This window comes from Phragmites australis, chromosome 16, assembly GCF_958298935.1.
Source record: "Phragmites australis chromosome 16, lpPhrAust1.1, whole genome shotgun sequence".
In the NCBI taxonomy this organism is placed as follows: Eukaryota; Viridiplantae; Streptophyta; class Magnoliopsida; order Poales; family Poaceae; genus Phragmites; species Phragmites australis.
The window spans coordinates 26103032-26125442 of NC_084936.1; the positions used below are offsets into that span (position 1 = coordinate 26103032).

Consider the following 22411-nt stretch of genomic DNA (forward strand, 5'->3'; position numbering starts at 1 on the left):
TCCAGATGTGGGTAGACAAATGGGACCATGTTGTCAAGGACATCGTCGACGAGGATCGACCACACTCAGAGGAGGCGTACGTGGAGTACTTGGCATGATTTATGACTAGGACACGCATGAGGGTCACGTACACACCGTTCGAGCTTCCACCTCACATCGCCAACGTTCATGACACGTATCCGATGCACAAGGATCAGGCATATTCGCTTGAGGTACGCACAATACTATGTGACTCCTCATTTACTATACTTGCATTTACGACACTTGTTGCTAAAAAAATTGAGTAATGAAATGAAACTTTTATTTTGCAGAGGGACATTCTACACCAAATTGAGGTGGAGGCATAGGCGACCAATGTCCGGATTGATAGTGGCCTCGAGGTCCCCAAGCAGGAGGTTAGCGCATCGTTAGGCTAGATTATCTAGCAGGTGAACAAGGGCTTCAGGGCGCTCAACTATAGGTGGTCCTCGGATGTTGAGATGGGAGCATGTGTGTCTGTTCCTCTCCCGGCGCACCCGTCTGTGTCATTCATCGAGCCGCCGCACCCACCTATATGTTCGACGTTCGCCGTTGACCTGTTGTACCCGCTGGTACTTCTGAACTTCGCCGCTGAGCCTTCTTAGCAAAACTATGGTGGCCCCTCGGTGCAACAGTCCTCCAGGGCCACTGACCCCCACTACAGTGGTGCCTAGGCTAGGCATTCCTTCTCTGGCGCCGGTGAACCCCACTATGGCATCACAACGTTCAAGCCAGCCTTCACCGCTGCCGGCAACCACTACTATGCAGGGAGTGGGTCCACGCAGCATTCCACCATGGACCCAGGTCCTTCGACTTCTCACGTCGTCAGCTCAGGTACGATATTGCGTTAATGCATAATCAATAGTTACGTAATTAACACTTTATCAGTGATAACCAAGTTCTTTGTTGTTCCATGTGTAGATATCGACGATCTATGGGACGTAGAGGCGCAAGGTAGCTACATGAAATTTCTCAGCAAGGAGGGTTGTCAGTTTTCTGGGTACAAGTTTATCCTCAGAGAAAGTGATGAGTTCGAAGCATCGCAACTACATGGCATTCCATTAACAGGGACACAGCCCTCCCAAGACAGCTACGCCACTCCACCACCTACTGCATCGTCGTGTCACTATCGCCGCTAACGTACTCAGCTAACCAGGTTAGAGCGCGGAGGTGTAGGGTCCTGAGGGCTGATGCGACCAGAGGGGTCATCCCCAAGAGGGGACGTAACCTATAGGTCACTAAGTCATGTTTAGCTTCATGATCTTATGTTATTATTGGTGTTATGAACTATTTGTGAACTTCATGTGTAACCGTTATTATGGTTAGTGTCTTATATTAACGTATTATGTTGGTTGTCCTTGGGTACATATCGGAAGTGTTATGTCATTGGCAAATTCCAGCTACTCATTGGTACGTATTATGATTTGCGCATTACAAGTCAAATATGAATCGAAATCCTCGGCCGAACACTAGAACACATTCACATTACTCTCAGTTGTTCCTCCGACCTTCCATGCGAGGTGGGATGTAGCGTCTTCTGACGTTGCTGGCTCTCTCTTGGCGTAATTATTCATGTAGTTCCTCGATAACAACGTGCGGGTGATAGATGTATTCTTGAATGTGTGGTTTTATCCATGGGTCAATCCAGTACGTGAAACCGCAATCATCCATCTGAAAACGTGATAGATGAGATAAGAAATCATGTTGACAAAATCAGTAAAAAAGAGATTATTATTTCTTTGTACTTTGAAATGTGGACAATGGAAGAAATGATGGCCTACATCACTAAAATGCCCATAAACTTGGACTACAACATCTTTTCTCCATGTCGACATGGTGGCCAAAACGAGCAAGGAAGAGCATTGTAGTTTTCGTACACTACAACAAAACCTCGTGTAGAGACACTTTTGTAAAGACACTATGTGATTTTTCCTTACAAATATGACATATGATCTTGTAAATATATTTCTTATGGCACTTTAAAAGATGTCTCAAGTATAGAGACACTACATTAGACATTTTAAACTATAGAGGTATCTTTGTAAGATATTTTCTAAAATGTCAATACAAAATTACGTAGAGACATTTTTGAGGCATTTTTAATGTGATGTTATGTTGTAGAGACATAATTTGAGACACTCCTTTTAATATTCAAGAGACACTTTTTTGACGTTTGAAGCATGGAGTGAACTACTCATAAAAATTATACCATACATTTAAGCAAGAAATGATGTGAGGTTGAGTTGGCTCTCTTTTGCATATATTTGTGATTGCATGAGGTCTTGAGTTCGAGGATTGGTCACTACAAAAGTATCACATTTTTACAATATATTTCTAGCATATAGAGACAATATTGTGTCTCTACCAAATGTATTATGGAATATATTGATATTTATCAAATTATCCCTTCGTTCAAAGAGACATTGCATGTAGTGGCACCTCTATGACACTTTAGACAATCTGTCTACGACTATGTAGAGACAACATAGAATGTCTCTAGAAGACAAAAATGGTGCCTCTACATGCTACATGTTTTGTAGTGGTAGAAATCTCTACCATAGACGTCTAAATGAGGATGTAAATGCAGTGGATCGATGGTGTCATCGAGAGGATGAGGATACGCCATTGTCTTGATTCAATTCAAGATCATGAGATGTCTGAGTATAGATCGATTGGGTTTTATTTATATAGAAGATGTCCCGACAGTAGTGGACAAAGTCTATCCGCTAAACTGCACCAACCTATTAGGGGTAGCATTGAAAAGTCTATTCACTAGACTGCACTAGCCTATTAGAGGTAGCACTGAAAAGTCTATTCACATACAAACCGACTACTTCATCTTTACCATAATCTCGTTGTAGGTCAATTATCGAACTACAATGACCCATCACCTCATCGCACTACAACATTGAATCATGCATGGGTTTTTCCTTGCCATTGCAGTAACACATGCTAATGATATTACCAGAGTATCAAATGCCCTTCATCAATATAAGGCACCTCCATCTCGATCATCTGAACACAACTAACACTAAGCATGACAGAAAGAGGAAGATGTGAAGGGCCATGCAACTATTTAAAGGTCATCCACCAAATCATCCAAGCAGGGACATGTTCGACAATCGTTTACTCCCAAAACGTATGCCGAGGCCCGAATGCCATTGTAGACAGACATGCAGTGTTCAGTGTTCCCATGACTTGGATACCTTCAGGAGGAGGTACTTCCGTTGTTCTAACATAGATACGCTTTCTAAAGAGAGCGAATCTTATCAGATAATCACTTTGAGAATACACAATTTTTCATTCACTTCATATACTAACGTTTTTCGTCCACAAGCAATAAATCACGTCCAACCACCAACTAGGGTGTGTGCATTTCACCAGTGGATCGATGACTTCATATACAAGAATGGGTGGGTCAAAGGAAGAAGTGGGACGAGGACGAGCTGAATTGGAGGCGTGAGAAAGAAGGTTGCTTACAAGCGCATAAGAAAGAAGCATCAAGTGATGTGGATTGACTCTGGTGTGACTCCACTGTAGGCCAGCTATTTACTTTCCTTAAGGTGTGTCTACATGTTATGCTTACGTTTTGTATGGACCATAATACCTAACGCCACAAAAATTGTAAATTTCCTATGTGTTATGTAACTATCTGGCAGTTTAACTGTGTTATGTAACCATCCTCGAATGAATTATCACCAGCCATTATTCTACAAACCTTTTTTACTTCACAAAATTGGCGACGATACATGGGCCCATGACCTTATCCCTATTGATAAAGCATCGCACAGTGTAGCAATATTCCCCTTTGTATCATTGATCTCTAAAACAGGTCACGACCACCTTATCTATATAAGGGTAACCCATCATGTTGCCCTTCTATCATTGATCATTAGTTCATATTGTTTCTGCATGATGTATGTCACACCCGGTTTTAAGACCAAAACCAGATGTAAACTATATGTATGCCAGGATCAGTTTAATCATACATATAGCGACTTCATTAGTATAACAGACACAGTGCTTCTTATTACAATGCTAAATTATTACAAAATGACCACACATGGGTCTAAAGAAAAGAACACCACAGCAGAAAAAGGAACGGCGCAGCTCCAAGCCAACAGGCAGCCGACCGAGAGTTCCACAAGCCTAGAACTCGGCATCATCCTCGGGGAAGTCGTCCTCAGGAAATTCTTCAAAGGTTTCACCTTCTGAAACAGCAAGTGTGAGTATTTCCAATACTCAACAAGTGGGGGAAAAAATGAATTTGATATGGTGGCTTGAAACAAGGTTTCCTATTCTAGGGTTTCATTTGCATAAAAGCCAATTTTTAGCACTGAACTATGGAAAACAAATTTTTATTTTAACCGGGAAAAGATGTACCAAAGATTTTCTTTAACCTCCGGGAATTCAACCCAATTCCCAAACCAAGAAAAATAACCACCCGACTAATCATGTGAGGGTCCATGCTGCTCATAACCGTGAGCACGGCTGAATATTCAGTTTGACACTCTGCAGAGTTTGCACACTTTACCCATGAGTCGTGATCTTCTCTGTTGCCGGCACCTGATGGTACCTTACACACTTCTAGGGTGTGCGCCAAGAGATCACTACGAGGCTTTTCCAGAGAGTCTCCCAGTATGTACTTGCCCACTGAGGTTTCACCGCCGTACATAAGTGGAGTAACCCTCCACCCCAGAAGCCCCCTCTTGTGCCTGGTAGAATTAGGAAGTAACCCTTCCTTATCTACACATCCGATTGGCTCATACAACACTGGGAGAACATCTAGTTACTAGGTCAAGCCGTACCATTGGTCTCGTGGTTGCTCTGTTTGCCATGGATGTTCGCTCCATGAACCGGTCCTTAAAATGGTCTGGGCAAGACCTCCAATAACCCCATAAGGGTATACTACCAAACAACCAACCATGCTGAAAAAAGTAGCCCTTTCTTGCCCAAAACCCCAATTATCTTTGTTGTTAACTCCCTTAACAACATCAGTTTCCATGATATTCTTCCTATATCAATTTTTAGTTCATAACTCAAGATTCATCACCTACACGCTACATGTTCATCTAAAGCATGGCTAAGCATAAACATGATGATCTTGTATGGATAAAACATCTATATCTAACACTAGTATTTGCTATACTACCTATTTTTGTAAAACAGCATGCATATTTGACAAAGACTAGCTTTATGTAAAAAATGGGTTTGCAACATGGTCAAGACACTTGCCTTCGTTGAAGTGATGCACAGGTCCTTCAAAATCTTCCTCCTGAAAGTTGCCGAACTCCTGGACTGAATCGTCTATACGAGTACACAATCTAACATAAGAACAGTATACCAAACATTCCTAAAACTAGATGAAAACCCTATAAACAGATTCTACGCGACGCTACGATCGTTTGAGCGCAAAAATCGCCTAAATCGGAGCTATGAACAAAAAGTTATGATTATTTGAAGTTCCAGGGGTGTTTCTGCAAAATTTCCTTATTATCATAGAAAATCCGAATTGTTTTTATACTGGAAATTGGATTTATGACGTCATAAACATTATTGGTTTATTCTTCTATTAGAAAGGAAATGGAATAGTTTCATGAGCCCATGGACCAGGGCCGGTTGGCCGGTCCATGAGTCCATGGTGGACCGAAGTTCAAATAATGAAGAGGTTTTAATCCTGGCCGTAGAAGGGAGATCGACGGCCGAGGTTGTCCTGGGTTCGGTACAGTGGCGCGAACGGCGACGGGGTAGCCGGCGGGTGGCCGGAGTTGGCCAGATCGGGGTTCCGGCGGCCGGGCTGCTCCGACGAGCGGCGGAAGGGAGAGAGGGGAGCCCGACGAACTCACCTCGAGCTAAAGGGTGGCCGGAGGGGCATCGGGGTGACCGGGTGACGACGAGGGCGGTGGCGGCGGTCGGTGCAGCGGCGGGGATGGCTCTCTGACGGCTAAACGGCGATGACGACCCATGGGATCGGCTCCGGAGGCACCTGCGGGTCCAAAGGAGCGGTTAGCTCGGCTGGAGATAGTGCGCACGCAAAGAACGGCGGCGGCGGCGCTTCTCACTGGAGCCGAAGAAGAAAAGGGTGGCGACGGCGTTCGGAGCGGAAAAGCGAGGCGTGAGCGAGCGTGTGGTGTGCGGACTCTTGCCGGGAAGGTAGAGGGTGGCTTAAATAGGGGAGATGGTGGCCGGAGTGGCCGGAATTTGAAGGGGAAAGGGGCGGCAGTCATGGCCTTGATGGCCGGCAGTTTCTACTCTGAGTTGAGCACCAAAACGGCTTTAAATGGAGGGGAAAGGAAGGGGGAGGGGCACGTGCACGCGACAGAGGTGATTCGGGGCGGGGAGATGAACGGGGAGGCCGTAAATGAAATCGGCGGCGGCGGCATTTAAGTAGGGAGGCGGGCGGACGGAGGAAGAAGAAGGAGAGCCGTCGGCTTCAAGGCTCGGCGCGCGGCTTCGGCTCGGGGCTCAGCGGGTCCACACGGCAGCGAGAGCGGGGCGTCGACTCAGAACTCCAGCAGGCCGGCTCGGCCTGTGGGCCGGCACGGGGAAAGGGAGGTCGGCGGCCCACGCGGGAGGGAAGGAAAAAGGGGGTTTGGGCCGAGGGAGAAGGAGGATTTTGGCCCGAGAGCATTTTCTTAATTTCCAAAACTTTTTCCATTAGAATTTCCATCAAATTTCAAAAGAGGTTTTAAAGCGGTGAATTCTAGCGAAATTTTGCAAACTTTTTCCACCCAATAAAACCTTATTGCATCTATATCGGCATGAATGCAACCAAACAATTCTCTTAGGCCAGGTTAATTTTAGAAATTAATTTCCTACTGAACTAAGTTGCAACACTTGATTAAATTTCTAGAATAATTTTAAATTATTGCAAAAATTTGAATTTTGGGTGTTACAATGTAAAAGGAACCACTCCATGTTGTCAGAGAAGATGCTCGAGTACTTGCAGCTACAACCGGCCTACACCTATAGCTTGGACACTCGCATGTGACCTTATTCCTTCTTCTATAGTATTACGCCTCTTTCTCTCTCTATTGGCGGACGCTTTCGAAAGACGCACGACAAGATTTCCTAAGACCCACCCTGACATCGAATAACTCTCTCTCGAACACAGTGAACAATTTATGACAATATTCCCCCCTTGTATATATAAGGGTAACCCATCCATGGTTACTTCATCTCCAATGTAGTCCAACACAATCCCTTCCATGGCAAGCAGATCTGGGTCCGGATCCAACAGGAGTAAAGGCAAGATGCATCCTTATGAGCTATAGCATGACATACTTGATAGACTCAAGCGTTACTTTCAGATAATGAATGCTTACGATGACATACAAACAATGAATACTTACGGTGACCTTTATATGTGATGTACATTACTTTCATCAGTGAAATAGTCATGATTTATCATTCTACTAATACGTTTTTCTAAACCCAATGCATTCATAGGATTCCTTGCCTTCCATGCAGAGGCAATAATAATTCATTGTTGACTTTTACAGAATGAAATGACCATAGTAAGCAACATCTTTTATAGCGAATCTCTACCAACCATCATTGCTGTAACTTTTTTAGCTTTCACGGGGAATCCCTACTCATTTATTCTTGTGCACAATACTCCTATGCTCCAGCCGCTAGCCATCATAAATAACTTCACCCTCAACCATAGATAGACCACTCTTTCATCAGCTCTCTCAACTGCAATGAACTTCCTCAGTTCTACTAAGCCCACCCAAGAAACTTTAGAGGATTTTCATCCTTCAAGGGGTCAAACCACTGATATGCTTCTGTGACGACTTTTGTAGGCTTCGTGAGTCCCAAGACATTTCCTACACCTATGATAGATGCTTCTTCATGTGTGCCAACTACCAGTACGACGCGTCTCGACATGAACTGTATAACTACCCACCGACATAGTGACATAGATCATTCTTGTGGCAGTTTTCATACGATTTCATGTATCGTCTTACTAATCTTCCCTCTTGTTTTATTTGTCCAGTCTCCTTTACCTATCTGTGACTTCATAGGATGACTGGATATAGAGCAAAGTGAGAACTAGAAGCAGTGGGTCGACATGAGCATGCGGTGGAGAAGGCAAGCTTATGAACGCCGGGAGTACGAGCAATAGTAGGACGAACTATGACTTAAGTGTCAAGAGGAGGAGCACATGAGGAAGGCAACGAAGAAGCGTGTCATGGCTGAAGCACGCGAAACTAAGAGGGAAATAAAGCGGGAGATGACCCTTCACGCTAAGGCGGCAGGTCCCGATGCCCTCATAAAGGGCAAATATCCTAGGTTCACCCAGTAGAGCATCCATTGTAACCTAGACTGTTTTCATTCCCTAAGACATGTTAGGTTAAGCAGCGACACAAAATTAGGTTAGTCTTTAGGCATACTGTATATGCCAATATTTGTTGTCATTATCTCTTTATGGTTAAGGTTCCTTCGCGCAACGACGAAAAATCTCATGTCCAATGTAATATTTATCAGCATATGTAATCTCTGTGCCGGGTTATATCATAATTATGCTTCATAACTACTATTGTTGGACAAATTCAATTTGTATCTCCCAACGTTACTTCACTAAAAAAATTTCTCACACAACTTTACATCAACTAAATAAAAAAATGTCGACAAAATTACATCAAACCAAAATTAAGGAAAAAATGAACCACTCTGTGAAGCCGTTTGGACAATTATTTGGACAACAAACATTTTTCGCCGAACCATATCTATTTTTCTGAAAATTAAATTAATTCACAAACATGTCGCCCGATGAACATATGACTATAATTTTGCCGCCCGTTCAGGGTATAATGAAGTTCTCACCCGCTGAACAGGCGAGACCTTCTCTGAGCATCGGGGTTCACAAGGTGTCACCTGTTCATCGGGCGATATCTTATTCTCGTTCCTGCCAAATTTTCAAACAAACGTGTAGTTTTGAAAATTATATATATATATATATATATATATAAGTCCCCATCGAAGTGAATACATACACGCCTATAAGTACGGCCTACAGGATTAGCAGGCCAAGAAGCACGGCCCACAAAGGCCATCAACGGATTGACCAAGCCCAGCATGTGTGTTGGACCTTTCCGCTTCAAAATCCCGAATTACCGTCAATCAAAAGAAAGCCGACCATTCCTTAAACACGACTTTCAAATCATGTAGCAAAGTTGTACTCCCTCCAATTATTTTTTACGCCTTCCATCGAGCCAGATACAGATACCAGAAAAAATACATGATGTTAAGGACATCGACATGATCTACAAGATACAATTTAAGCCTTTGACTAATAATTTTTATGAAATATAACATCTTAAATAAAGATAATAAAATATTATGAAAGTATTTGATAAATCTAATAGCATCTATCTTACATTATCAATCTAATTAATTCTTTATATATTGATGGTTAAAATGAAATAAATTTGACCAGTAGGAATAGGACTATCAACGATCCAAATTGGAGCGAGCCCGTCGTCTCAAGCTCAAACCGAGCTCGATAGAAACTCGAACCTAGTTTGATTTGAGCTAAAAATCTGACCAAGCCTATAATTAAGCTTGAGCTTAGTTTGTTAAAGTCACGAGTCGAATTCAAATCGAGTATAGAGCCAATCGAATTCGAGTAGCTCGCAAGCCTTAAGTTTTTTTATATCCATATCTATAAGTCATGTGTGTATAAAATCATATAGCCTTGAAGTTAGATGATTAGACTTAAATTAAATGATGTGATTAAAAAAAATAAACTTGACTAAAATAAATAGACACCAACTTCGCTTCGATAGAAAACAGTTAGGATTAACCGAACTTTTGATGAGCTATTCAAACTCGACAGTCTCGTGAGCTTATAGTTACACTTAAGTTTGGCTTCTTAAGATCTCAAGCCGTGCTTGAATCGAGCCTCAAGCTTTCTTGATAGCCGTAGGAATCCTAAAACGACATGCAATTTGAATCAGAGGGATTACATGACATTGCTGCAAATTTTTAAGAATGTGATATTATTGTACATAACACAAAATTCTTCACGACGTACTAGCAGGACGGTAGACAAGAAGCGACAGAAGACGATACAGAAGACGATTCATTCACCGCCTGAACGCATTGCGCTCAACATCACGGCCACCCTGTGAATAATAAGCGCGGCGCCGGATGCTCTCTTCAATCGTGGCGCTGCCCCCCTTCTGGGTTCCAAATATGCTCTTCTTTTCATCTTCCAAGAAGTTCTTCCCTTTGAATTGGTTTGCATTCACAGTTGCTGCCTCTTTAGCGTCATCGTCTGCAGCTTTCTTCAACCTCTTCCATCTCTGCTCTTCATGGACCTCAGCATCTGCCTGCATTTGTCGCAGTCGAGCTTCCCTCTCCTCTTCTGACATATGATGGACGCCACCCCGTCGGCGGTTGAACGAAGGCCCGTCATTCCTGCCCTGTTGGCTTTCTTGCCTCCTCTGGTCTTCCAAACCTTGTTCAGAACCAGAACGGTGTTCAGAAGTGGAATTGCCGGTCTTGTGCCCATCCTCAATTCTTTTGTGCCTAGAGTCTGAACCATCATGCTTTGGATAACTATGGTAGCGGTCTGGAGATGAATGCTGTCTCCTCTTCCTATCATCAGCATCCAAGTGATCATGTCGTGGATGCTCATTATGCTTTGACATCTCCTGCCGTCTTCTCCTAGGTACATCATCATCCTGCCGTCTTCTCCTAGGTTCATCATCGTCCTGCCGTCTTCTCCTAGGTTCATCATATTCCTGTCGTCTTCTTGTTGGTTTAACATCTTCTGCCGCCTCCTGCCATCTTCTCCTTGGTTTATCATCTTCTGACACCTCCCGCTGTCTTCCCATTGGTTCATCATTGTCCGAGTCTGATGAATATTGTCTGTGTTGTTTCTTCTCATGCCTGGACCTTTTCTCCTCCCTCTTAAGCTCTGGGGAAGAACGAACTTGCTTTCTTCTCTCATCCTTACCCTCACTTGTTTCCTCTGAATCTGAATTCTCATGCGAGTGATGCCTCTTACTCTTGTGGTGGCGATGCTTCTTGTGTTTTTTCTTCTCTTTCTTTTCCTCCTTTTGCTTTTTCTCAGATTCAACCTAAACAAGAGAAAGATTGTGTCAATGAATGTGTTCAGCTGAAAATGCTTAGAAACCATAAGAGTATTTGTAGATGAGTTTGGCTATAGTTGAGCTGCTCAGAAGTTCAAGGAAGGAAAACAGAACTTACAGATTTCTTTATCTCAGCCATCTTGATTGGATTGTTTCTAATCCTTGCTATGGCATCCTGCTCCCGCTGCCTTATTAGCAGTAGAGGATCAGAGTGGAGTTTTCTCCATGCATCATTTGCAGATTGGGGCTTATCCTCAAATAAAGCTCCTGGAGCAGCTGCCTGAAACATTCAAATAAAACAGATAATATCGTGACTGCAAATGCAAATCTTATTGGTGATGTGATAAATATGATATTTGTAAAACTATTGCTCTGGGGTAGATATAAAGTTGAAACGACAAATTGAGTGAAAACATGAACCCATGTTATTTGTCATAACACAAAGTATTGTTGTTAGCATGTAAGCATCCTGTACGTAATTCAGTTCATGGATCCACTGCTAGGCAAACACTTCCTTGTTGCGTCTACCATTTAACTCTGCATATGTGCAAAAGGATCAACATATTCTGTGATGTGTTCTTTCTAACTAGATGAGAGAGATTTCAAAATATACCGCTTTGAGTAACAGCATGACATAGCATCATGTCCTTAGCTAACATCTCCAATATCCTACTATAGCGACCTCAGCCCAACATTCATATGCAACCATCACTACAATCAATTGCGTGGTAACATTCTAATTCTGTCGTGGTGTTGACTAAATAGTCTTCCTACCTGATTAAATGATCTCTATCACTGCATAGGTAATAACCAGAACATTTTTACTGGTTTCCAGCTATAAATTATGCCCAATCCATTAGTATAGCTCACCTGATCGAGGTGCGCCTAAAGAAACTACAATTAACGAGGAGGTAAGAATTACAGGAAAGCACTGTACCTTAGAAGAATCCGCAGCGCTCGCTTGGGCAGAAGAGGAGGACGCAGGTGCCCCCGGTGCAGATTGCTGCAGCGCCTGGAACCCTTCCGAGCTCTTGCCGACGGCCAACCCCGACTCGTAGAGGAAGTCCAATCTCTCCTGCGCCCTGCAGCAACCATCACGCGATTAGTGCATCGGACGAAGCCAAAAATACCAGAAATGGCACCCCCATCCAACCCCCAACCCCATCGAATCGAAGCGAAACCCTAGCCGGACCACCCGCTCAGATCCAATCGAGCGAAGCAAAAAGAGAAGGACGGAAAACTTACGGCCTGAGCCCCGCCCGCTCCTGCATGGCCCGGAACTCGGCCTTCTCCCTCTCGGCGGCGACCTGCTTCTTGAGCTCCTCCGTCTTGCGCTTCTCCGCCTCCTCCGCCTGCTCCGCCTTCCATACCCGCTCGACGTTGCGGAGGCTCCCCGTGTGCCACCCCTTCTTGTTCAGGAACTTGAGCGCCATCGCCGAAGCCCGCCTCCCTCTAAACCCTAACCCTAACAGTGGCCTCGCCTGGTCTCCCTCTTCTTCCTCGCGAGTCGCGTCTGCTTGGAAACGGAGGGGAGAGAAGGGGCGGGGGGTGTTCAGATCGGAGGCGGCTCGACCACAAGTCGTTTTGCGTGTGCTAATATGGAGGGGGGTGGCGATGGAAAGTTACAACCAAAACATAAATATTATATATATCTATAAAAATATTAATATCATATTTTGATTTTAGATAAGATTTGAAAAAAGATGATGAGGTTATCTGTTAATTTCTCTTCTAATTTTTTTATTTATTTTTATTAGTAAAATGAGTCTGATATCCAGTAACAAAGAGAAAAAATTAGGAAAGAGGATGGATGACAAAATTATGTAAATTATTTGAGTTTTAATGTTTTTTTATTATACGAGAGGATAATAGGAGAAAATATAAGTTGAAAGTCAACTTGTGTGTTTTATATTGCGAAGAAGAGAGGGAAGGGTGTGCGCTTTCGTCAAGGAAAGCTAATTCCAGTTGCAAACCGAAGGTAGTGGTTGACAACAAGGTTACTGTTACTTGTTGAGTCAAGAAGGTCTAACTTTAGGATGGCAAACCAATTTTTTAGGGCTGGTTCTACAGATTGTATAACCGAGAGTATATTGTTTTTCATAAGACCACATCCAAGGGATCGTGAAGGGATTTTCGTTACCTTCAACGCTCCAACGGTTTTCCTTCACGACGGGATTTTTAGGTCATTTCTTTCAGGACGGAATTCTCTCTTTTCCCTTCGCGATTTTCCTTGAAATGAAGCTATTGAAGATAAGAGAAAATAAAGGGAATGAGAACAGAGAAAGAAATCAGAAAGAAAACAAAATAAAGAGAATATGGTTGAAAATTATCTAAACTTCTTACGTTCCAAGTCAATTTGGAATGAAAGATTTTGAGAAGAACCATGGGGAAATTACTCTATTCCCCATGACATTCTTTACTTCCAAATGATCATAGCTTTGTGTGATTCATTAAGTGCCGTTTGGCTGGTACAGAATTCAGAGACGATGATGGAACACACAAGATTGTTAACAGTAATAGGTAAGGCTTGATAAAGGATCTGTGAGTTTCACAGGCAAAGCCCAAGCCAACGAAGGTGACTAAATTCATGCATAATAACATATAGGACTGAATTATTCCTGTATTGATACAGTAACGGCGGCAGACGAGCATCCATCCAACGTCAGAAGGGAGGAGGTATTGCATGATTTACAAAAAGGCTTCTCATTGAATAACAACTTTCTTATGCACAAACGAAGGAAGCCCAAGCATGGAACACCTCCTGACAAAGCACAAGAATGAACAAACAATCTGGAATGTACACGCCTGCCAGTCAAAACAATCTGGGGAAGCTAAAAATCAGCTAGAACAAATCCCAGAGACCGAAGAATTTTACACGACTGAAAATGCCAATACTGGTTGAAATGTGCCTCTGCAAGCACCCAACCTGAATTCACCAGAGGATATGCTGTTCACCGCCGCTTCCTCCAGCTGGTGGATCTCTTATCACCAGATAGTATTCTAGGGAGGTTCAGGAGGGAATTTACCCGTGTCACACCTTCAAGTGCAGACCATTCCTCCTCCTCGTTTGTCGATATGCAATCAGCCAGGCTGCGAGCAGATCCACATCTTTCGGGCTCCTTTGAGATGGGAGGTTCGTCAACCGCTACAATCTCATCAAAGTCCCTTAACGTATTGGAGTGTTCCAACGTGGTCTCGGTGATCTGCTCTTCACTCAATATATGTACATTCACATCTGCAATGCCTTCATCAACCTTAGCACTGGCATCTGGTGTCAAAACCTCCTCCCCAGTGGGTTCTGCCGTCTCCTCCTTGGGTTCACTGTCTTGAACCGAGTCAGCTGACTTTTCATGATCCAAGAATAAGCAGACAACAGCACAGTCATCGATCTTGGATGTTGGGAACTTCAACCTCCAAGATCTGACAGCGCAATCAACGAGAGCCCTTGCTGCTGTTGCCCGAGATGGGGCTGATGCTACTATGTCAACAGCCTCCTTGTTTGAGAGAACGTCCCAAACCTACATGCATTGAACTTTTCAATATAACAAGGTTGATGCAGCTGGAGGTTGTAAACCTTTCCGTGCAAAGGTGCTAAAAAGAAAACTACTCCTTAGGGATTTAAGAAGGGACTGGAGAACTAAGATATAATACATTGTCAGGCGAAATTTCTAGATCGCAGCACCATTTTAAGTAAGAATGTAGGATGATAAGAAGCATACCCCATCAGTGGCTAATATAATAAATTCATCCTTTTCAGTAAGACGGCGATACGATATCTCCGGAACAGATATTAAACCGTAATCTTTAAGGCAAAAGTCTCCAAAAGCTCTTGCCATCGCCAATCCAGGAGAGTTGTTATTTGGCAACCATACTCTGGCAACTTCTGGCTCATCCTGAAGAGCAAAAACTCTTCCTTTACATTGCTGGATCCTAGCAGCTTCCCCTAAAGAACGTGTAATGAAGGTAAAATATTGCAACCACCAAAAGGAGGCGTTGTTCTGGACAAGTATCATATGTATATCATAGTTCAATTAAAGGCACCTCAAGAACAGAAATGAAAAGAAAGACCCTACATGCAGATTAAGAAGGGCCTCAGTTTGAGAGCCATGCGCATGGACACCCAATGAAATGATCAAAGTGAGAAATGAACGTACTGGGAAGGTTAGGCTTCAAATCAACAGTGAGTTGCACAGCAGTTAGATTGTTGGAGGCATCCCTTGTCCCCATTATTGCTCTTGAGTCCCCAAGATTTCCAATTACAAGATCCCATCCCTGAAAATAAACCATGTCCAGCTCATCCAGAAATTCCAGTCATATTTGTACCACTTATTTTGAAAAGCTTCAGTATCGACAAACAGCAGGGCAAGTTTAGAAATATCTGTTACCTGTTTTACCAATGTGACTGCCGTAGATCCACTGCAGAAACAATCAACTGTGGGATGCAGCTTGAGCTCCTTGTCCATCAATTTGAAAGCCTTATAGTAAGACTGCTTAAGTGGAAGAAACATCTCGGGAAGTTTTTCACTCTGATCACCATTAACAGATTCACCCCATTCATCATCAACAACAGAAGCAGTTTCTTCGGAGTTGATACTTCCAGAAATGCTTCCATTTTGATGAGGACTAGTGCCCCCACTAGCACTGGTTTTCCATCGTGTGCGTAGCTTTACAGGAAGAGAATCTCTAACTTTCTTGGCAACAAAATGACCGTATGGCCCATGGCCATCAAACACACCACAGAAGATGCTATCACTTGAATTAAAACTCTGAAGCAACAGAAAGGCAACATCACACAATAGTTAAGTAATAGCATTTACTGTACGGTGAATTTTTTTCTCTGTGTTGATCCAATGGTCTGAATCTGATCGGATAGTAATGTCTGTAATTCTCTAAAAGTAGAGGCACTTATGTATATTGTATTCTACTATTCAGCGAAAAGTATTGAGGAGATGGACTCATTGACTGAGTTTCAACAAAATGCGCTGGTTGAATCTTATTTTTCCATTAGTTACACAGTAATAGAAAGGAAACATCAACAAAGAATACTATGGAGACACTTAGGCAAGGAAAAACTATCAAATGGACACCCGGTCATCCATGGCAGGAACTAACAAATTGTAACAAAATAAACTCATTGGGCCCGTTTTGCAACAATTGCGACTGACCATCATTAATATATGAGAATAGTCCCACATTAAGAAAATTCCTATTGAAGGCATCAAATAGTCCCGACAACACTATCGTGTATTCACAATGAAATGTTCAAAGATGAATGGAAATGTGAATTCTGGTATAATGGACATTATAGCGAAAACAAAATATGAGGAAATGTTGTCAAAGAGCAAAATTAAAACCCCAAGACAGAACAAAAAGCAAATAAGGCAGTAACTCAATTTCAAGTCCCAACAAAAATAAAAATACCTCACTCTAATTAAGGAAGTACCTTTTTCTTTAAATATTAGCAATCAATAGCACTATTCTGAGAATCTACACACATAAATTATTTTCATTCTCCTCTGAAGAACATGATCCACCATGCATCTTAGAAAATGGCTGCCTTTACTTCTTTGACTTGCTAAACTAATGCACACAGATATTCTTAAATACCTAGTACAAGGCAACAGCCTACGTAACCTTAGCTACTTCTAAGGATGACAACAGCAGACCAACCTATTGTGTAATGAACCAATTGTTTGTACTAGATGCCTACCTGTTCATGAAATGAAATTGATGATGATGGGCCCTAAATGGAACAAGTCAGCTATTACTAGCCCCAACTAATAATCTGACATCGCAAGCACATCCGACTCAAGAAAACAGAAACATTACACCATTCTTTAAACAAAAAGAGATCAAAACAAAGAAAGCTAAAAAAAGTTTGCCAAGGATCACAGGAAAGAATCTCACCTGAACTACAAACAAGTTTAGAACCAAAAGCAAAGATGAGAAACGAACAATGCTCTAACATCTCAGCTGATTCATGCCCCATTTATCCGATTTTTTTTTTCAGAAATCATCAGAAAAAATTCATACTACTACTTTCCACTCTAAAAACTTCTCACTTTCAGATTAAAGCTCGGATAATCTAAAGCAAAATCCTCCGCATTTCGAAGCAAGCCATCCAGTGGAGTAAAAGGGTGCCTCCTAAAACCAAATCATAAAATAAAATATCGAACTCCAACTCTAACTACAAATCCGAATCAATCTAAATCATTTCAACGAACACCTCAGAGGAGATTCAACGAACACTTCCGAATCAGAGGAGAATCAAAAATCACAACATTTTACATAGAGGCGCTTATACCTTCGAATCAAAACAACTCCCGAAATCAAAATATGCCCCTAATCAAAACCCAACCATGCCATTACCACGAACAGCTCAAAGAACACTTTGGAAGGGTAAATGCGATCACTTGACGCTGTAAAACCATGCACCGCGGCGGAAAAAGGCGGCTCTTTTGGGACCAAGGATCGCTCACGGACCGAATACCACAACTGATCAGGGCTCAGAACCCACCGGAGCGAACCAGCAGGCAAGAAACGGCGGTAACAGGCTCACCTCCCACACGACCATGGCGTCCTGGTTGGTACCCTTTCTCCCCTGCTGCGTGTGGAGGCACGCTACCGCGCTCGCGCCGTTGGCGCACATCCTCCCGACGACCCGCGAGAGTTCCTCCTCCGTCATCTCTCTCCCGCCCCCGCCACCTCCGGGGAGCTTCTTGCTGCCGCTGGAGAAGGCGCCGGCGGCAGCCGCTCCCTCCCGCTCCCCGCAGCGCCTCTTCCGCCACGCCGGCCCCGCGCCGGCGGCGGGGGCCTCGGAGGAGAAGCAAGAGCCCATGGTGGCCAATGGGAGGGCGGCAACACGCTGGGAGCACAGAGTGGGGTGGTAACTGGTGACTGTTGCTGCAAACTGTCGCTGTAGGGTTTTGATTGATGTTTGCAGGTCTTGTAGAGTTGGAGGTTTGTGCTAAAAAAATGTTACTTTGATTTTTTTAAGTAGGATTTTTGTTGGGTATTAGTTTAATTGATTATCATGATGCTCTACTTTATGGATGATGGAATCCTATGATAGGGAAAATTTTACTCCAAGATAAGATCGCTTTGAAGTTACAATGTTTGGTCTGGTGTGATTATGTGATTGTCTCAATAAAGATGTGTTTTTTATTCAGTTTTTCTAATTTCTATACATTTTATTTTTTAAAGTTATCTTTACTTTGGAAGGTGGATGAACAATCAACATTGGTTTCTAGTTACTTCCATTTTTAGTTTTGGATATTATAATTTCCCTTTATAAGTTTGAATGGCTCCATGATTTTAACAGTACAAAATATAAGGAACAGCAAACAAATACGTAGTGCTAGCATTATTACATATGGGAAAAGGGGAGGGCACCACAAGCATGTGCCTCTGTCTTCTTAAAACACGTTGATGGTACAGTCGTACAAAAACGCATCGTTTCTTTTTCCTATTAGTGTGCAAGTGTCAATGAATCTTAATCTTAAAAACTGAAATGTACATCTTGTTTAATAATCAAATCTATATGATAACATTAATGTAGTCTAACACATGAATACACTGGATCTTTGACAGTACTATTACTGATGTAATTTTAAATTGTCCTTACATGGTACGAGTATATTACAGAGACATAATCCAGTGACTAACGCCAATTCTTGATAAATTTCCAGCTGTTCAAGGATAAATTAAAAAGCATTAAATTTTATATTGGGCACCTACTAGAATTACTGCCAATCCAATCTAATCATCTTTTCAAACATCTTTTCCCACAAGAAGACCTTTTCGGTTCATCTCCTTTGGATTCTGGATTTGTGTTTTTTCCACTATGCAAATATAGTATTCTCTTTGTCATAGCCTTTTTGTCTGCACAGGGAGAAGTGGTAGCTTATGTGTTTCTCCTTGTCCTCATTGGCACAATGCAAGCAATAGATTAGTCATAGTGCTCCTTCAAAAGATTGTTTATCATGTTGCTAAGCATCACACCACTGTTCACTAATCTGCATTACATGGACAGTGATGATGCCAAGATGGCAACACTTATCTTGAATTCTTGATTGCAACAGTACAGTTGTGTATATCCATGCATATTAATTTATTACTATCTCTCTTTTCTTTTCTTTTTTTTGGTTTAGAGACTTAAGACAAGTCAAAGCACTGGCAAGATGTGTTATAAGAATCAGTAAAGCGTGGGGTTGAATCTGTGGGCGTGTTCAGAGTTCAGCTAAATTTTCGGACTTGGACTCTCAGATTTAGGAATAGGCGGCGGTGCTTGTGTTGACTTGGCCACTCAAGTGTGGTAGGACAATTGCATTAACAATAGTGTTAAACCACACAAGAAAGTAGATATATTGTAGTTGGCCAAGAAGATCTTCCCATGCTTAATAAACGTTTGTGATCCTGGAGAACTTGGTAGCCAAAATGGCAATGTTCTGCTAGGGAAGTGTTTCAGGAACTTTGAAATTTCATTCGGATTCGATTGAATTCAATGCGTATTAAGTCAGCAATATTCTTTTTTTGATTGAACTCAATGTGTATTAAAAACTCAGGGCACATAAAAATAATATGGAAATGTACTGTGCTGCCCCTTCAGAAATTCATGCGTCCAACTAGACCTAGTAGATTTTTTTTTTCACGAATACACAGGAGAGCTACGTATCTTTATATTAAGAAGGAGGAACAAGTATATAGTCATACACGACGTCCCTAACACACCACATCAACGGTAATTACTAGGAGATTACAAGAAGAGGAAACAACTAGGTAGTCCAAAGTTAACTAAACTAGGTAATCCAGCCAAAGCTACGGAGCCGGTCCATGAGGATGGATAAGTGTCTTGCCTCGGCTTCGCACCATCGATCGATATCTTTCCGTACGAGGGATATCAGGACGTCAGAGGAGATTCAATGATTGTTGAAAATAATATCGTTGTGCGACAACCATAACCTCCAGCAGGTGAGGAGGACAAGGGAGTTGGGCCCCTTCTGATGCTCTTTTGCCACACGCCGTCGTAGCGTAACCCACCAATCGAGAAGAGTAGTCGCCGCGGTAGGAGCATGTATTCCCAATGTGCACCACCAGATCTCCTTCGCGAAGGTACAATGAAGGAGCAAATGATCGGTGGTTTTCAGTAGTTGTGCGCAATACGTGTAGGAGTCATCGGTTTGAAGTTTGTGTCGTCTCCTACGCTCTGTCGTCCATAGCCTTCCATGTAACCCTAGCCAACCAAAGAATTTCATATTCGATGGAGCCCATGATCTCCATATCAACTTAGTCCCCTCGAACCGGATGCACCCTTGGAACATGGCTTGGTATGCGGATTTCGCTGAGTACTACCCCAAAGTCGTCCACTTCCAGACAACGCGATGGTCGACGCTGCTCAAGCTTATGTTATCCAGTTGGTCCCATAACCTTAAGTATTGAGTTATGGCTGCTATGCTCAAGGGGCAGTAATGTCTCTAATCCAACGCTGCTTGCGTAGTTTATCCCTCACTGATCTGTTCTTCGAGGTATTGAGAGGAACACAACGAAAAAACTCAGGAGTCATAAGTTTTATGGAGCCTCCGGCGAGCCAAGAATCCGACCAGAATAATGTTGATCTTCCATGTGGCTCATGATGCAAGGGTAGACTAGCCCATGGTTCGAACGGATCACTGCGCTGCCACCACAACCAACGAAGGCGCAAAGCCATCCTAGCTAACCGGAGGTCTATGATGCCGAGTCCACCATATTCAATCGGTCGGCAGACACGAGCCTAGGGAAGGGCGATGTGACCCCCTGTCGTTGCCCTATCATCCGTCCAAAGAAAGGCCTTCCTGATCTTGTCGATATCCTTGATTACCAAGGGGTGCACCACTATGGAGATTAGTGTGTCCTGGTTTGGAGATCATCTTCGCCTACCAAGTAGGCAGGTTGGCGACCACCTTGTCAATCAGCGGATGCAGCTGATCTCTGTGGAGCCTACCGATCGTGAGAGGTACTCCCAAGTATTAGATAGGGAAGGAAGACGACCCGCAAGGAAGATTGTCATTGATGATGCCAATGTGTTCCTCAAAGCAGTTGTTGGAAACGACAACGCACTTGTTCAAGTTGGTGCAAAGCCCGGATGTCATCCCAAAGAAACGAAGAATGTGAAGGTGTGCTTGAATGTCCTGAGTGGTTGGCGACATAAAAAGAACAGCGTCATTGATGTAGACGGAGCAACAGTGCAACATGGAGCCATGCCCAGTGGAGTCTGTGACACCCTCCTCCTCGGCCGGTGCAAGAAGGTGAGCAAAGACGTCTATGACCAGCACAAACAAGAAGGGAGAGAGGGAATCCCCTTGTCATAGCCCCCTGGCATGGGTGATAGGTGGTCCTAGAATTGAAATTAAGTAGGATCTGGGTTGAGGAGGAGCCCAGGATAGGCTCAATCTAGTTGCACCACTGGTGGCCAAAATCCCAAGCCCGTAGAATCTCCAAGAGGAAAGGCCAACTCACGGAGTCGAACACCTTTGAAATATCCAACTTAAACAAAATATTTGGCCGCTTAGCCTTCTTTAGTAATCTTGTCATGGATTGCACAAGCTTAAAATGTCGTGGATAGAACGGCCAACAATGAACGCGCTTTGGCTGCTTGAGATGAGTGAGTTGAGCCGTGGTGCCAACCGGATCGCCATTGCCTTGGTAATCAACTTGTCAATGCTGTGGATGAGGCAGATCGACCGATAGTCAGACACAAAGGATGGTGCCTCCTTCTTCGGTAGTAGAATGATGAGAGCACAGTTCAGATGGTTGAGGCCCCCTCCAGTCCCCGATACTAAAAGCGCATAAGATATGGACGACATCCTTACCAATGATAGGCCAAGCGGCTCGATAGAATTCCATCGTGAATCCATCGGGCCCTGGGGATTTATTAAGAGTAAGCACTTAACAGCCTCCCAAATTTCTTCCTCATAGAATGGTACATCCAGCTCCTGCAGGTCGAGAGGCGAGATGCCAACCGCGCGAAGATCAATAGAGAAATCCCTAGTGGAAGTGGTTCCGTAGATGGAACTGAAGTGCTTGAACAATGTTTCTTCCATGGCAACGTGGGAAGAAATTGGGCCATCTGGCATGGAAAGAGAGTTGATTGAGTTCTTACGCGCTTGGAATTTCACAAACGAGTGAAACAACCTCGTGTTGGCATCACTATCCCGCAACCATACCACTTTGGACCGACTACGCGTGATTGTGCGCTCCATGGAGGTCAGTCCTAAGCAAATGACCTTCAGGTGCTTGCGAAGGGCCGACTCAGA

The 22411-nt window shown here is 43.2% G+C and overlaps 2 protein-coding genes across 2 annotated transcripts; both read right to left on the bottom strand.

Annotated features, from left to right (window-relative positions):
* Positions 1–9801: 9801 nt before the first annotated feature.
* Positions 9802–12718, bottom strand: LOC133895580 (uncharacterized). Its single transcript, XM_062336007.1, has 4 exons — positions 12366–12718; positions 12058–12202; positions 11239–11400; positions 9802–11108 (listed from the first exon to the last, which is right to left on the bottom strand). The coding sequence occupies exons 1-4, from the start codon at positions 12551–12553 to the stop codon at positions 10110–10112; spliced, it is 1494 nt and encodes a 497-aa protein (XP_062191991.1). The 5' UTR covers positions 12554–12718; the 3' UTR covers positions 9802–10109.
* A 948-nt stretch (positions 12719–13666) lies between these two features.
* Positions 13667–18101, bottom strand: LOC133895620 (probable protein phosphatase 2C 66). The gene is made up of 5 exons (XM_062336070.1): positions 17680–18101; positions 15506–15886; positions 15275–15392; positions 14840–15063; positions 13667–14638 (listed from the first exon to the last, which is right to left on the bottom strand). Exons 1-5 carry the CDS (start codon positions 17956–17958, stop codon positions 14072–14074), a joined length of 1569 nt encoding a protein of 522 aa, XP_062192054.1. The 5' UTR covers positions 17959–18101; the 3' UTR covers positions 13667–14071.
* Between the last annotated feature and the right edge of the window lie 4310 nt (positions 18102–22411).

What these genes read in the sequence shown, in the direction of transcription:
- LOC133895580 (XM_062336007.1), bottom strand. Translation starts at nt 12,553, where the DNA reads ATGGCGCTCAAGTTCCTGAACAAGAAGGGGTGGCACACGGGGAGCCTC. An exon ending in GAGCGGGCGGGGCTCAGGCC is followed by an intron (nt 12,203 to 12,365) that starts GTAAGTTTTCCG and finishes TGGTTGCTGCAG; the next exon opens with GGCGCAGGAGAGATTGGACT. An exon ending in TGGCTGAGATAAAGAAATCT is followed by an intron (nt 11,109 to 11,238) that starts GTAAGTTCTGTT and finishes TCTCTTGTTTAG; the next exon opens with GTTGAATCTGAGAAAAAGCA.
- LOC133895620 (XM_062336070.1), bottom strand. Translation starts at nt 17,958, where the DNA reads ATGGGCTCTTGCTTCTCCTCCGAGGCCCCCGCCGCCGGCGCGGGGCCG. An exon ending in CAGTCACATTGGTAAAACAG is followed by an intron (nt 15,393 to 15,505) that starts GTAACAGATATT and finishes GTTTATTTTCAG; the next exon opens with GGATGGGATCTTGTAATTGG. An exon ending in TTTGAAGCCTAACCTTCCCA is followed by an intron (nt 15,064 to 15,274) that starts GTACGTTCATTT and finishes CACGTTCTTTAG; the next exon opens with GGGAAGCTGCTAGGATCCAG.